This window comes from Aptenodytes forsteri, unplaced genomic scaffold, assembly GCF_000699145.1.
Source record: "Aptenodytes forsteri isolate BGI_AS27 unplaced genomic scaffold, ASM69914v1 Scaffold239, whole genome shotgun sequence".
NCBI classification, from domain to species: Eukaryota; Metazoa; Chordata; class Aves; order Sphenisciformes; family Spheniscidae; genus Aptenodytes; species Aptenodytes forsteri.
Genome location: NW_008794743.1, coordinates 2,032,672 through 2,046,657, shown reverse-complemented (window position 1 = coordinate 2,046,657; position 13,986 = coordinate 2,032,672). Strand labels below are relative to the sequence as shown.

General features: G+C 34.6%; 1 protein-coding gene across 1 annotated transcript in view; it reads right to left on the bottom strand.

Moving 5' to 3' along the window:
• Positions 1 to 707: 707 nt before the first annotated feature.
• Positions 708 to 13,986, bottom strand: part of CHRNA5 (cholinergic receptor nicotinic alpha 5 subunit) — a 19,705-nt gene continuing 6,426 nt past the window's right edge. The window contains exons 2-6 of the mRNA XM_009274017.2: positions 7,293 to 7,444; positions 6,398 to 6,442; positions 4,916 to 5,025; positions 3,131 to 3,962; positions 708 to 938 (exon numbers count right to left, since the gene is read on the bottom strand). Coding sequence (XP_009272292.1) covers positions 777 to 938; positions 3,131 to 3,962; positions 4,916 to 5,025; positions 6,398 to 6,424 — 1,131 coding nt within the window. The 5' untranslated portion in view covers positions 6,425 to 6,442; positions 7,293 to 7,444 and the 3' untranslated portion in view covers positions 708 to 776. The remainder of the gene's footprint in view (positions 939 to 3,130; positions 3,963 to 4,915; positions 5,026 to 6,397; positions 6,443 to 7,292; positions 7,445 to 13,986) is intronic.

Sequence of the window (13,986 nt, the reverse complement as noted above, 5' to 3'; positions counted from 1 at the left end):
CTGAATGTTCCGGTCCATTAGAATACTTGTGCAACTTGGGAACTCATTTAATTGTCTTTGCCTTCCTTTCCATAGCTGATACAGAGATATCAATATACATGTATCCCGTAGGCATTTTAAGGCTTACTGTATTAAATGTTCATGTTAGTATGATAGAATTAACAAGGTTTTAAATTTAGCAGCAAATTCCACTGAAAATTTATAAAGGCAAAACATAGCCAAATCGCTATTTTTACTTATATGTTGAATATATGGGAAGTTTAACTGGTATTTTTATTATTATCTTAAATTTACTCTGTAGAAACTTTATACTTTTACAACACATTCAAGAGAGCTGATAAAAATTCTCCTTTACATACTAAATTGAAATAAGCAACTCTACTGTGTAAATACCTGCAAATAGTTAATACTAAATATAACAATTTATATAGTAATTTAATAATTGGACTACAATGATCATCATTAAAAAAAATTTAAATCCTTCTCATTCACAGCAGGTGTCAGTGTATGCTTTTTTGACATATCATGCATGCAAATGCTTGAGAAGGTCCTTTTAATTCTGACCTGATTTAGAAGTAACTTAGTAGACTGGCAATAAGCAAATTGACTTCTGTATGTCCTAGGGATGCCATGCTTTAATATAAACATAATTTTCTGGGTTTGGATTATTTTTTTTTTACTCTATCAGAAACATGCCTACAAAGAACGTGCATGGAAATAGAGCTACTGCAAAACTTTCTAGAGCCATATTAGCAGGAGACAGATCCAAAAATATTTTATGCATTTGTACTGCCTATATGTGTAGGTACTATTATACTTGCCCATTTATGAATAACAGGAATAAATAACACAAGTGATCCAATTACTGAAACCAGAAGAAAAGTCCATAAGAACATTCGATCAAGCACCTGAGCAATAAATTTCCAGTCTTCAACAACCTAAAAACCAAAGAGCATAAGAGTTGGTCAGTATGTGTGAGAACAGGTAAAAATACAGTACCAAACCCTGAAATTCTTAATCACTTTACAGCACACTTTTTTCCAGATCAGGTCCATTTGGTAACCCCCTTTAATAACTTTTTATAATTACATTATGAGCTAAAACAGGAATAAACTTCCCGCTATGATGATTGGTAAGCTATACAGACCAATACTAGATTTTAATGCAGAAACTGACCCTGACAAGCACTCTCCTCAACTACAGAGAGATGAAATCGGTATGCAATTTTCTAACATACTGCAGGATTTAGCCTGCCACAGCCTCATCATAAAGTGGAATTCCCGGGCAGGAGCTAGAAGCAAAATTGTAAAGAAAACAAACAAACAAACCAAAAAAGAACCAAAACACAAAACCAAAACACCCCCACCCCCACACCAAAATAAAATAAAAAAAAAAAAATCTCAACGGTAGACAGGAGCTATCTGGCTACATACAAGATCTGAAAGCTGTGAAGTTACTGCTGCACAGAATTATACACCAGGGAGAATACTCACAGTACTTTCAAGACTGTTTTCCTTTTTGATAGGATTATTCATCTCTATACACAGTTTTGCAACTATAGCAGATATAATTGTGCAAGCAAATTAAAACCCTGCCAAACAGTTGTCTTTGATTTGAACTGGAGCTATCCACATTTCCCAAGCCTACTGCTTCCTAAGAGGTAAGGCTACAACAGCACTAGCTGTGTAGTTTTTATTAACAACTTTTGCAATTAAAGCTTGCATTCTCTGGAGCCCAAATAATAAAACACAAGTGAATCCCCAGTCAGCTGTATATTAATTTCTGAGGTTTAGAGTCACAACAACATTGCACCTGAAAAACAAAATACTTATCACCTCTCTTGTCACTCACAGACAAATAGAGTAAGTTCAGTAAGAGAAAGAAAACTGACCCTTAATTTACAGGAAATTATGTCTTTAATAGCAAACTATTCTATTTGTGTTGTTTATACAGTGCAGGGGTATTAGATGCTGTTTTAACAGTACAGTAGATACGTTTATTCAAAATCTAGACTGAATCCCTTGTGATAATGTCAGAACCGAGTCCTGAGAAGGTACATTAGAGGAGTTCGCTTACGCCTAGGCTAGCATGTGAGAACAAAAGTTGCTGGTTGCTGAGAGCGTGAAGACAGCTTACGCCTAGGCTAGCATGTGAGAACACGCTCTCAGCAACCAGCAACTTTTGAAGACAGTAATTTCTGTATAAATTGAAAGAATCTCAGGTCTTGCCATCAGAAACAGATAGCAGCATCATGAGACCACACAACAAACTTCTATATTTCTACACTAGCCTGAAAATAACATTTAAGTATCTGATGTACCAATGGTGCTAGTTTAAAAAGCATGGAAAGAAAAAAAGATTCATAATGCTCTTACCCGAATGGTGTAAACATCCAGTAAGGATAGTTCAGAGTGCAAATGTACAGACTGAAAAAAGCCTTTGGCATCTTTTGATATAACTTAGGGACAAATAATAATAAGGCTAGAAGAGAACACTCAAGAAGTCATCTAATCCATGTTTGATCTCAGCACAGAATGTCCAACATATGGCTATAGCTTGTATTCAAACTAATATAAGTTAGGGCATTAAAAATTGTTTTTATTTGGAATTGAAAGCTGCAAAATAAGGCTTAGCAGTATTTATCTGAAAATGTAAGGCAAATGCATTTTTCAGATAGCCTTCAGATATAACATTAAAATGAAAAATACCTACTTCTCTCATCATGAAAGTAACATCCAGCAGCACTGTAGGGAACAGTTACCATACATGCTCTTGTAACAGACCAGTAACATCCAGCAGCACTGTAGGGAACAGCTACCATACATGCTCTTGTAACAGACAAGTATCTCTGAAAATGTGTAATTAACAACATGAACTTACTTCTAGAAGAAAGCAAACGACTTCAAAGAACCCAAGGACTGTATTGTATCAGCCCAAAATCTATAAGAATTCTCAGTATTGTACCATACTTGTACTTCTTTCCAGTGGAAATAATTACACAGCTTCCAGTGAAGTATAAAAACTGAAAATCCCAGAACACATATTTAATATGCAACTGCATAGTAAACCATCACTTGGTTTTCTAATTTCCAGTTTTACAAAATCAGTGTAATATGACTAATACACCCACCTCACGCACTTCATTCTCCTTCATAACATGTCTTGTAATATATCGGATAGAATCTAGAGCTGCTTCCAAGGTGTTCCTAGATGATTCTGATCCATTCATATTTCCTGTTTCCTCCTTCTGAGCAAAGTATCTATCTACATGACTTCTCATGCAAAGCAGCTTGGGAAGTTTGTGAAGAAATATCTTGCGAACCCAAGGTGCCATAGCATTGTGTGTAGATGAAGAGCGATGGTGAATATTAATAGCAAAGACAGTTATCACAATGGACAATGTCACAAATATCATAGTAAACACCAAGTACTCTCCTATAAGTGGGATAACTTTAGAAGATGATGGAATAATCTCTTCAATAACAAGAAGAAAAACAGTCAAAGATACCAGTACTGAAGTGCAAAGTGAAATTTTTTCGCCTTCATTTGAAGGAAGATAGAAGACAAGAACAGTTAGAAACGAAAGCCCAATACAAGGAATAATGAGAAACAATGTGTAAAAAAGTGGTAAACGTCTAATTATAAATGAATATGTAACAAAAGGATACCAGCAGCATCCATCAGTCCTATTTCCTTTGCTCCCTGTTGCAGTCACTATTTCCCATTCTCCATTATCAAAAAAGTCTCTTTTGTCAACATCATAATCTTCAAGAATTATATCAACCTGTGAGCCATCGTAAGTCCAGGAACCAAATTTCATAGAGCAATTTTGGAGGTCAAAGGGAAAGAAGGTTACATCAATAGTACAAGAACTTTTGTAGTTTGCTGGTGGAGTCCAAGCAATGGTGCCATCATATTTTACCACAGTTTTTGTAGACGTTCCCTCAAAACGTCCATCTGCACTGAAAGAAGAGAGATATATGCATGCAGTTACAATGGGGTGGGGGTGTGTTTTTAAATAAGAAAATATGCTTTATTATTGTCATTTCAGCTGTTTATCCCTTCTCTCCCTTCATAGTGAAAATTTTGTATTGTGTTCATAGTCAACTTTTTTTTTTTTTTAATCCGAATCTCACACAGGTAAACAGCTTTGGAAGAGTGAAGAATATTTTCAAGTCATTAAAAGATCTGTGTAACTTTCTGTGGTCCCAATGACTTATGAAAGGACTGTAAAAATCCTGACCTTTAGCAGCATGACCAAACTCTGGTGTTTCTATTGGTAATACAGCATAAATACTTTTCCATTTGGCCAAATCATAATTATTGAAGAAAAAAGTCACAAAACAGGTAAAACAATACTCGTGCCACCTCCAAACTTGAATTTACAATCACTGCAACAGCCTTTTTCCCTGACTCAACAAGTCAGGAAATGTAAAAGCATTGTGTATGCACCTGAGTTGAGCAGAAAGGTTAATTTAAAAGTTAATACTTCTGAGATCTGTTAATTCTCAAAAAAAACCCCAAACAACAACAACAAAAAGAAAACTTAGTTGAGTGTACTTCATTTTAAATCCATGCAGAATATGACTTACAAACAGCATGAATTAGTTGCTTCCTTCCCACTCTACTCTATTAGTTTGTACCCAGCACTGTGCAAGACAGTTTTCTAATTAAAAAGAGAGTTTACACGAAGAAGTGGAAATAAACTTTTCAAAAAGACTAGAAATTCCACACAGAAGCAAAGTAAAACATTTAAGCATTTAACATGGCAACAAAAACCATTTGCATTCAGAGGCAAATTCTTCCACACATTCTTAGCTCTACTAAATGTACATGCATATCTATCCAACAAGCCTCCTAGAAGCAGTAGAGTTAGAAAGTAAATGTATTTTATATGAAAAGATTAAAATCTTACTTGTCATACAACACGATATCTGGAATCCAAATAGAATCTGATGGGACACGAATAGATGTTATTCCAGCATAGTCTTCAGGATTCCACCTTAATTTTACATCTATCCATTCCTGTGGATATGTGAGATGTAAAAATCGTTATTATTGTGAAGTTGATTTAAGCAGGGCAAGACGATGAAAATAGATAAAAAGGCAATTAAAAAAAAAAATCAAACTGGCTTCTAAAATTTGCATACAACAGTGAATTTGCTGAACAGACATCTATTTACCTCATCCAATATTTGTTTTCTGTTGTAAGAGCCACTTGACAGTATTTCTGTACAGACAACTAAATTTGAAAAAAGCTTGTTTTGAATGAATATCAATGACTTTGGAAGCTGATCAAAAGCAATTTAAACATTTTCATCACAAAAAAAAGAAAATCATGCTGCAACTCTCACAAGACAGTCATTCCTATTTCTACCAGCAACACTAAAAATAGCACCATTAAAAGCATAGTAGCACTTTGGTAATTTTATACTTGAACTAAAAGCTCAAGAGCAAAAATTCAAGTTTCTAAGAATTCACGATCACATAGAATTTTAAATGCATATTTAGGTCAGTTCTTATTTTATTTGAACTGGTTCAACTGCAACAAGTTCTGTAGAAATTATTAAGAGGGCACAAAGTATTATCATCGCCATATTGCCATCTCATACTTGCTGAGTAGTCTCAAAGTTTTCCTGAAAAGAAAAACTTTGCCTGAAATTGCCTGAAATTACACTTGCTGGAAAAGAAGGGAATGGGAAACAACAGGAAAAAAACAACAAAGGAAGTAGCCCAAACAAAAATAATTTAGTAAGCTAGTAAGTATAATCAGGGTCTGCAAACATTCTAAGTTAAATCAAGAATGATTTGTGAGCCGCATTTCCCAAGCTAATAGTGACCATTAAGTTTAGCACTGGACTCTGATTATTATAAAGCTTGAGGCTTTTTCCTGCCCATAAACAAATATTCTTAAGAAGAAAAAGTAGCTCTTTAGAGCAAGCATATACAATTTTGAAACTTAAATTCTTCAGTGATGTTCATCCGATAGTCTCAAATACCCCAGAAGAGAAAGATCTTAAAACTATTACGCAAAAGACTACACAAACCCATACTTTTCTTAATATAGTTTTTCAAAAACTTATGTACTGAAGCAGTAACTTTTATGGTTGGATATACACACCTTGGTATATTAAATGGCCATGCAATGCCATATCAGATTTCTTTTAATTAGGTAAATTTTTTAAATTTAGCTTTTTTGTTTGTTTTAGGGTTTAAGAGTTTTCTAACAATTAATCCTTTAAAGAATTTCCAAGGACATTTTTTAAAGATACTACGTAAAATAAAAATTCATGCAGGAAATAAGATTTTTTAACATGCAATTAATTAGAAAAGTTTCTTCCAACATTGACTTGCAGTTATGAAGCTTCAGAATTTTTCACTGATATTTTACACATACCTGTTTCAACCAGACATTTGTTGTCATCAATTGATTTTTCTCACCCTATAAAAATAAAGCAGATTTTATGAAAAAAAATCTGCACAGTACATTCATAGTAACTAGTTGCTTTAGTTCAGAGGTCTGTAATTTAAAATACAAAACATACTTTTAAAAGCATTCCAGTCACTGATAAGTATGTTTATATGACAACTTTTTAAACATACAATTATGACCTTTGATTATCTAGCTGTTAAAAGTGATATTTTTCCCCTTCTGTGTCTTTCTCTTCCCTTCCATTTTTTTATTTGATTGTATCTTATGCAGTCTTTCTCTTTTTCTATGGAAACATAAAGGAACAGCCAACATGTGGAAGAAAAACTCCTCTTATAGCTATAAACAGTGAATTCAATTTGAAAAGAAGATTCTGAAGTGAATAAGTATCAGAGGAAAAAAAAAAATCTGGTTGATCTGTTTTACATCACAGGTAATGCCAAGAGATAATTTTCATTACTATGGAAATGACGTATTTGAAATCTTAAAGGTTTTTTTGCTGCTTAAGGGGGGAAAAAGAGTAGTATTTGCAAGTGTTCCTGAATTTTACAGAAATGAGATTGATAAAGTTAAAAAATATGTAGTTTTCCCATTGAATAAATAAATTAAAACACAATTCCCTAGGCTTAAGAATTTCACTCACTTTTTTTTTCCTGAAAATGCCACTAAACATAAGAGCCATTTGTCTTCTCAAACTCTTTGCATTCACTTTTTCATGCGTTTTTTATTATGCTGATAATAATTTTAGAGGTTTAATCTATTGTGTTTAAGCTAAAATATGCACCATTATTTCATATGACATTATGTTCCAGAATTTAAAAATTAGGGGAAAAAAATAAACAAACTTATTTACTATACATACCACATCTACTAGTTGAGAGATTGCAAGGCCAAACTTTATTTTTATTGTGTCATTCAAGCGTTCCACTGGACGAACCCATCTTTGATAGTCTTCAAATAAATGTTTAAACAAACGATCTTCACTTTTAGCAATAAAAGAGGGTTCAGATACACCTATATAAAAAAAGTAGATTATTATAGGGTTCAGATACACCTATTTAAATAAAGTTTATTAACATCAATTTAAATGAACAGTGTACATCTGCATTCCTGTATCCAAAGAGCTATAGCTATGTTTATGCAGAGTTAAATTTCTCATCTTATCCCCTTTTCTCTGGAAGCACGGCTTCTTCTTGGAAGAAGAATTTTGTAAAGTTATCTGGTTTTATTACATCTCCATACCACTATCACACTTTTAAAATCTATGACTCAAGAACATCAAGACAATTTTAGTAATAATAAAGGCAAAATGCACTTATATCATCTACCTGGTGCCATGCAATTCTGGAACTCGTCTAAAACTGAAAACTTATCTATTGGGGACTGAAGTTCTATCATTTTAGTACAAGGCGGTACTTTTTAAAAACCTACATCCACAATATACAGGTCTCTAGTATACCGCATAACTTGCGCTCCAGTTTGAAACATCAGTCTCTTCGCATTTTATGCATTATTTCTTCTAATGTTTGGTCACATCCATGATGTATAAACTTTGCAGTACTTGTAGAGCACTGTTTCCCCACTCTGTTTTGTATCTTAAACCCATGTGCCAATCTATTTACCAGTCTATCCTCTACCTATTCTAATGTTATATTGACTGGAAAGCACCTTTCTAGTTAAGTAATAGTATACATTCAGCTACTTCTTTTTCATAGTTCTCAAGGAGTCATTTCAATGTCTGGAGACTAACTGATGACCTGGAACAGCCAAAAAAATCTTTGTACAGCTTACAAAGAAGTGGAAACTAAATGTCTTCTTTTGTCTCCTAAGAGAATGGAATACGTGGCAGAGCTTTGGAAAAGAAGGTATTGTAGATGCAGAAACTGCAGGCAGAGAGCATCCCAGACTTTAAGAGAGATATGTAAGTTGTCCTAAAGCACCTCATCAAGCAACCGCTGTCCTTTATCTCTGGGAATCCACAAAAAATGAGGTTTTTTACTGATGTGGTCTCACTGAAGCGTATCAGTAGAGACCCTGCTACCCAAAAAAAGGCAAAGTTTAAGGTTTCTCCATTATGAGAACCCATGCAAAAAATTACATACCCTAAATAACAAGAGAAGGACAAACTTGGGGAAGATATGGAAAGAGGGGAGGGAAAAAGGCAAGATCAATGTCTAGCTAAGTAATTCAAGTAAGAACAGCTTTCAGAGACAGCGTGAAAGACCTGAAGAAGGCCACCGCCTCAAGAAGCAGCACAAGCTACACACATCACCTTGGAGGGAATGGCTCCAAAAGGGTCTCCAATTCCCAGACAGAAGTCAGAGCAACCACCAGAAGACATGAACATACGCTCTAGACAAAGATTTTTACTACTCACCGATGAGATTTAAACTGACTGAAACTACTGCCTAAAAAAGACCTACCAATTATTATAGTCAGTTTAAGGGACAGAGTAAACCAAAGATAGATGTTCACAACCATCTCTTTTTAATGCAGATTTAAAATATTATACCATTACATAAACATATGGCATGACCTCTCTAGAAATGATGTGCTCACTAACAGCATCCATCTGAAAAAAAGATATCTCAGAAACAGAAAAGCACCAGAGAATGTCATAAACAGATTAAAACCAGAGACAGTCATCCATACAAGGAGAGATTTAAAAGATTAACATTATTTTGTTTGGAGAGGAGGTGACTTTAGTGAACATAACAGAAGTAGATAAAGTAGTGAATGATACATTCAGAAAAAACACTGATGGTATTTAACCTGTCTCATAAAAGAAGGTAAAGGAAACAAAAGCATCAATTAAAGGCAGTATAAACAATTTCTATTTGAAGTTCATTAGCATCACCATTTGGTAAATCAGAGATTATTAGACATTGAAGAGGACTAAAATTTTAGAATTGCCTGGGATTACTAAATTGTCAGTTATGTCAGGTAGCATCATACTTGCATAGGGTGTCAGTTCTCATTTCAACACAACTTCCAAAATTTACCTTAGAATTTGATCAATAGTTTGATGGCTTGCATTCGTTGCAGAGGCTTGGCTAACACCATTTAAGCCATTAATTTAGATGGACCTAAGCTAGTTCTACGTGACTGCAACCACTGCAGCCTAGACAACTAAGACAGGCAACATAAGTTTTTAAGTTCCCTCCCATTCATCAAAGGGCTCTTGTGACAGCAGCAGCTTTCTGCTGCGCTGCAAAAGGCTGCATTTACAGATCCTTCAGACAAAACACCCGAAGCATTGCAGAGCCCAACCACAAGAGAATTCCCTGCCTTCTGCACTGCAGATTCGGGGCAGTCCAGTAGAACTATTAAGAATACTAGCTGGATTTTCTCTGAAATTTTATAGTAGGAGCAAAAGCAGAATGTCGCTTAAGGAATAGGATCAAAGCTGGAGTAGCAGGACTCCTTTTCCCTCCAAATCTTACCATACACTAACATACTGCTGAATGGTTCTTGCTGCAGGCCAAATCAGCGTTTGGGTTTTAAGATAGTTCACCCTTCTGTCTCAAAATACAAATCTACCTGCTTACAGTTGTATTTCATTCATTCGCAAACACTTAGCAGCCTATTGCTCTTCAAGGTGTATTATTTATACATGCTCTACAATTTAATATCTTTCCATTTCAAGATTGTGGACATGTGGGTTGTGTAATAGCAAAGAACTGACGGGCAACTTGCGTTGTACCACTGAGCATACCTCAGGTGGATACATGAAAACACACAGGACATAAGAATCGCTGCCAAGAAGGATCCAGCAACAGAAAGTTACAGACACACAAGTTACCTTCACAGCTATTAGGTTAAAATATATTTATTTTTATTGATACCTTAAGTTCAGTATATCGTCATTAGCCAAGGAATTTTTCTTGTTTATATCTATACAGAGTTGCCAAGTCCTGCTTTTTTACAGACATCCAAAAGAATGCTTCCTGAAGATGCAATTTCTCTATTTCTATATCCCTATTTCCTGAATTATGAATGGTTTTGTGTATATTTCAGCCTAATATTTCATAAATACTTGATTTTTGTATTAGCATTAATTACATTTCCCTTTTACAGTTACAACTCTCAACTGAATTTTTTGTACAATTTGAGAATGACTATGCAGCTGGGTATTCTCTCTCCGTTAATTGACCTTGAAGCAATGCAGAGGCAAAGTTGCACTTTCACCATTTCTGTGTTCCTGTAAGATGACCTCCTGTACAGCAATACAACATCTTCAGGGTACATGCTGTTTCCAGATTAAGCTTCTCTTAAAACATAGAATCTTCTATGCTATGCTAAATGGGGACATGTTCCTTTACCACTTTTATATACTTACAGAATTTTTTTCAAATATTTTACGCTCAGACCTACAGTATACTCACTGATTTATTAAGATTATCATTTTTACTAACAATGTAGTTCAACTAGGTTTTTTTCTTTTTTTTCTGTCACAGAAATATCCACACTTTTTCATATTTCTAGTTTATTCTGTTTATTAGTAAGATGGGGCATACTGGTCTATAAAAGGCAGCTTATACAAAGGAGAACTCCATGAGGAGGCTGGAGATGGTAACAATATATTAAGAGTCAGCAAAAATAAATTAAATAACCACCCCATCTTTCCATATTTTATTTAATAGGTTCACACAGCTCATTTGTTACACAGACTGCATGTTTAATTTCTCTTTTCCGTGTGTCTGTATGCTTTTAAGTTTAGAATAAAGGGTGTAATTCTTAGTTACTTATTGGTGTTAACACCAATTAAAAAAAAGTGAAGAACTGGTGGCAAGCAGAAAAAAAAGTTACAGAAGAGAGGACAAATACAGTTAGTGGCTTAAGGCAGCAGACTGGCTATGCTGATTGGAGAAAAGCAGAAAGAGGTTAAAACCTACAACTAGCAAGATTAGCAAACAAACAACCTGGAGTACAAGTCTCATACTAAATCAGAGGGTAGGAGATTATGGAAGCATTCACCCCTGTTACTAGCTCACTGTACTAAAAACACTTAGAAGATCTGTAGCCTTTGAAGGGCAATTCTAAGCATGCCTGTATTTGTGTGGCTTTACTTCTGTTGCGCTCAGGTAACTTTTGCAGTCTAAATCAAAGGTAGGGTCTCTATATTGTTCAGTGATAAATCCCAATGACAATGTTGACTTTATAATTTACACCTGAAACTCTCCTCTGTTCAATCCCTCTCAGTGTGATTCCATGTTCGGCAAAAAAAACCTAGATCACATGAGAAAATGCTGGATGGCCGAAATTTGAATTCTGCAAAAAGGAGACAAACATTTATGCACAAAGCAGACAAATGATTCAATTTTTTTAAACTTTGAAGTAGTTGGAGCACACTTTTGACAAAAAGGTAAGTAGAAATTCTAATTAAACACTTGACCTCGAACACAACTGTATTTAAAAATTCAGTCCTACCATTTCCCCCCTAAACATTTAACAAACTGCTTTTATTAATTTACTTTGGAAGAGCTATTTAGAAAAGAAGAGGAAGCATTACATGGGTCTCAGATGCATGAATAGCATGACAAAACATGTACATGTCTATTCATTTTGTTAACGTTCTCAAGTCAAAATTTCACTAGTGCTGCTAGTGGCAGACTTTTTAAATGCTTCAAATAAATTACAAAAATGTTATTCTTTTGTAAAATCTTTTTACATTGTTTCTTACTGTATCATTAGGATGAAAATTCTTAACATCTTAATATGATTTAGCAGTAGTATTCTTTTTACAAGAATTACTGGTGAAATATTTAGTGTTACAGCTATACCTCATACCTTTTCATAAATTTTTGTTTGTTTTTAAATGAGAGAACATCACAGTCCATGTTTCTCCACAGAATAAACTTTCTTTGAACTCTATATTCCTCTGCACTTCCTTAGATAAAGTGTCTAAGAACCACACTGGGATTGCAGGTATAACACTAGTCCTTATACTTTAAACGATGTAGTTCAAAGCATTTTCTAATTGATATAATTGAGTGTTAATGATTTCAGGTTTTCTTTGGATTGCTACTTGGTGCATTTTCAAGAGAGGTCCATGTGAGAAGGGAAAGGGTCAGTTTTTAGTAGCCTAATGTTAAGATGTAGATTCAGAAGTAATATATATTACTAATGCAGATTTATAATCATATACCACTATAACGAAAAAGAACACTACTAAGGACAATAAACATGGCAAAATATCCATACTTTGTAGTTAACTTTAATGGTGTGCTATCATAACATGTAGACTGTTATCCACTAATCTAACTACTGCAAACTACAATGCAAATAATAGTTTGCCTACAAACCAGGAAGGTGAATGAACTTATACAGTACACCTGCCTTCAGTACATTAGTATTTTTTATTAAGATGATACTGTGATTTTTTTAAGTGATACATTTTACATAATTTTTAACAACAGAAGCACTAGGAAGTCTAGAAGTACAGTGGTAACTGTTTAAATCTTACTCTAAAAATTGTTCAGAGGTCTTTTGCGGGGGGGGGAGTTTTCCATCTTTGCTACAAACTAACCTATTCTAGTGAGCAGCAGTGCTTTTTCTCCTTTACATTTACAATTTTTCCCCAAAAAAATCTAGTCACATCACAATATTTTGGTAGCTGGTGACAATTCTAACTGCAAGTCATATTTATATTGCAGCAGACAGGAAAAAGTAGAACAATTTCATGTTCAACATTAACTACACCTATCTCTCTCTGTCTAAGCCTCCCTTTACATTCTAAAGAATCTCCCACCACTACTTCATTAAGCAGAAAAGATATGTACTATTTTAAATGATGTATAAAAGTTTTATTTCTGAACTGATCCCCCCCTCCCTCTAAAAGCATCATGAGTCATACTTTCTGTATGGTCTTCAATCTTTTTGCCTACTTTTCCTTCTGTGCTTTAGGAACTGCCAAGATTCCAATCACTAACAGTCAAGTGTTTGGTTAACAGTAAGCATTTAGAAAGATCAAAATCATCTTTACTAGAAAGTCTGTAAGTCAAAGCAGGATTACTAACTCTATTCAATTTACTGAACAAGAGTCAGAAATGCCAGCTATTACATTCTGTATTTCCACAAGTACCTTTTTCTCCCCTGTCCAAAAAGTAAAGCCAAAGCCCATCACTACACCTACAAGCATGGAAAAGGTGGTTATTCTTGACCATTTCTTGGTGGTTTTATTTGCAAATTTGTTCTGCTTTCTTTTGTTCAGAGGTTGTCTTGCAGTATCAAAGGTTGAGAGTACAAAAGTGACAGCCTTGTATTGCTATCACTGTGTATTAACACATGCCTGGCAGCTGCTAGCTGCTGCAGGAACTTTTATGATTTTTCATTTACTCCGGGACCTCCAAGTTATTGGGAGGATTTCTGCCTTCTCTTTTACCTAGTATATCAATCTCCTGCCAACCAGTAGCAACATGAAATGACATATTGTGGACATGAAACTATCAAGGATTTTGAACTGCAATATTGCTTAGCACTTACCAATATGGACAGAGGTACAAGAGCTGCACGTAGAAAGCAGAGATGATGTTTCTTACATTCAACTCAAATTT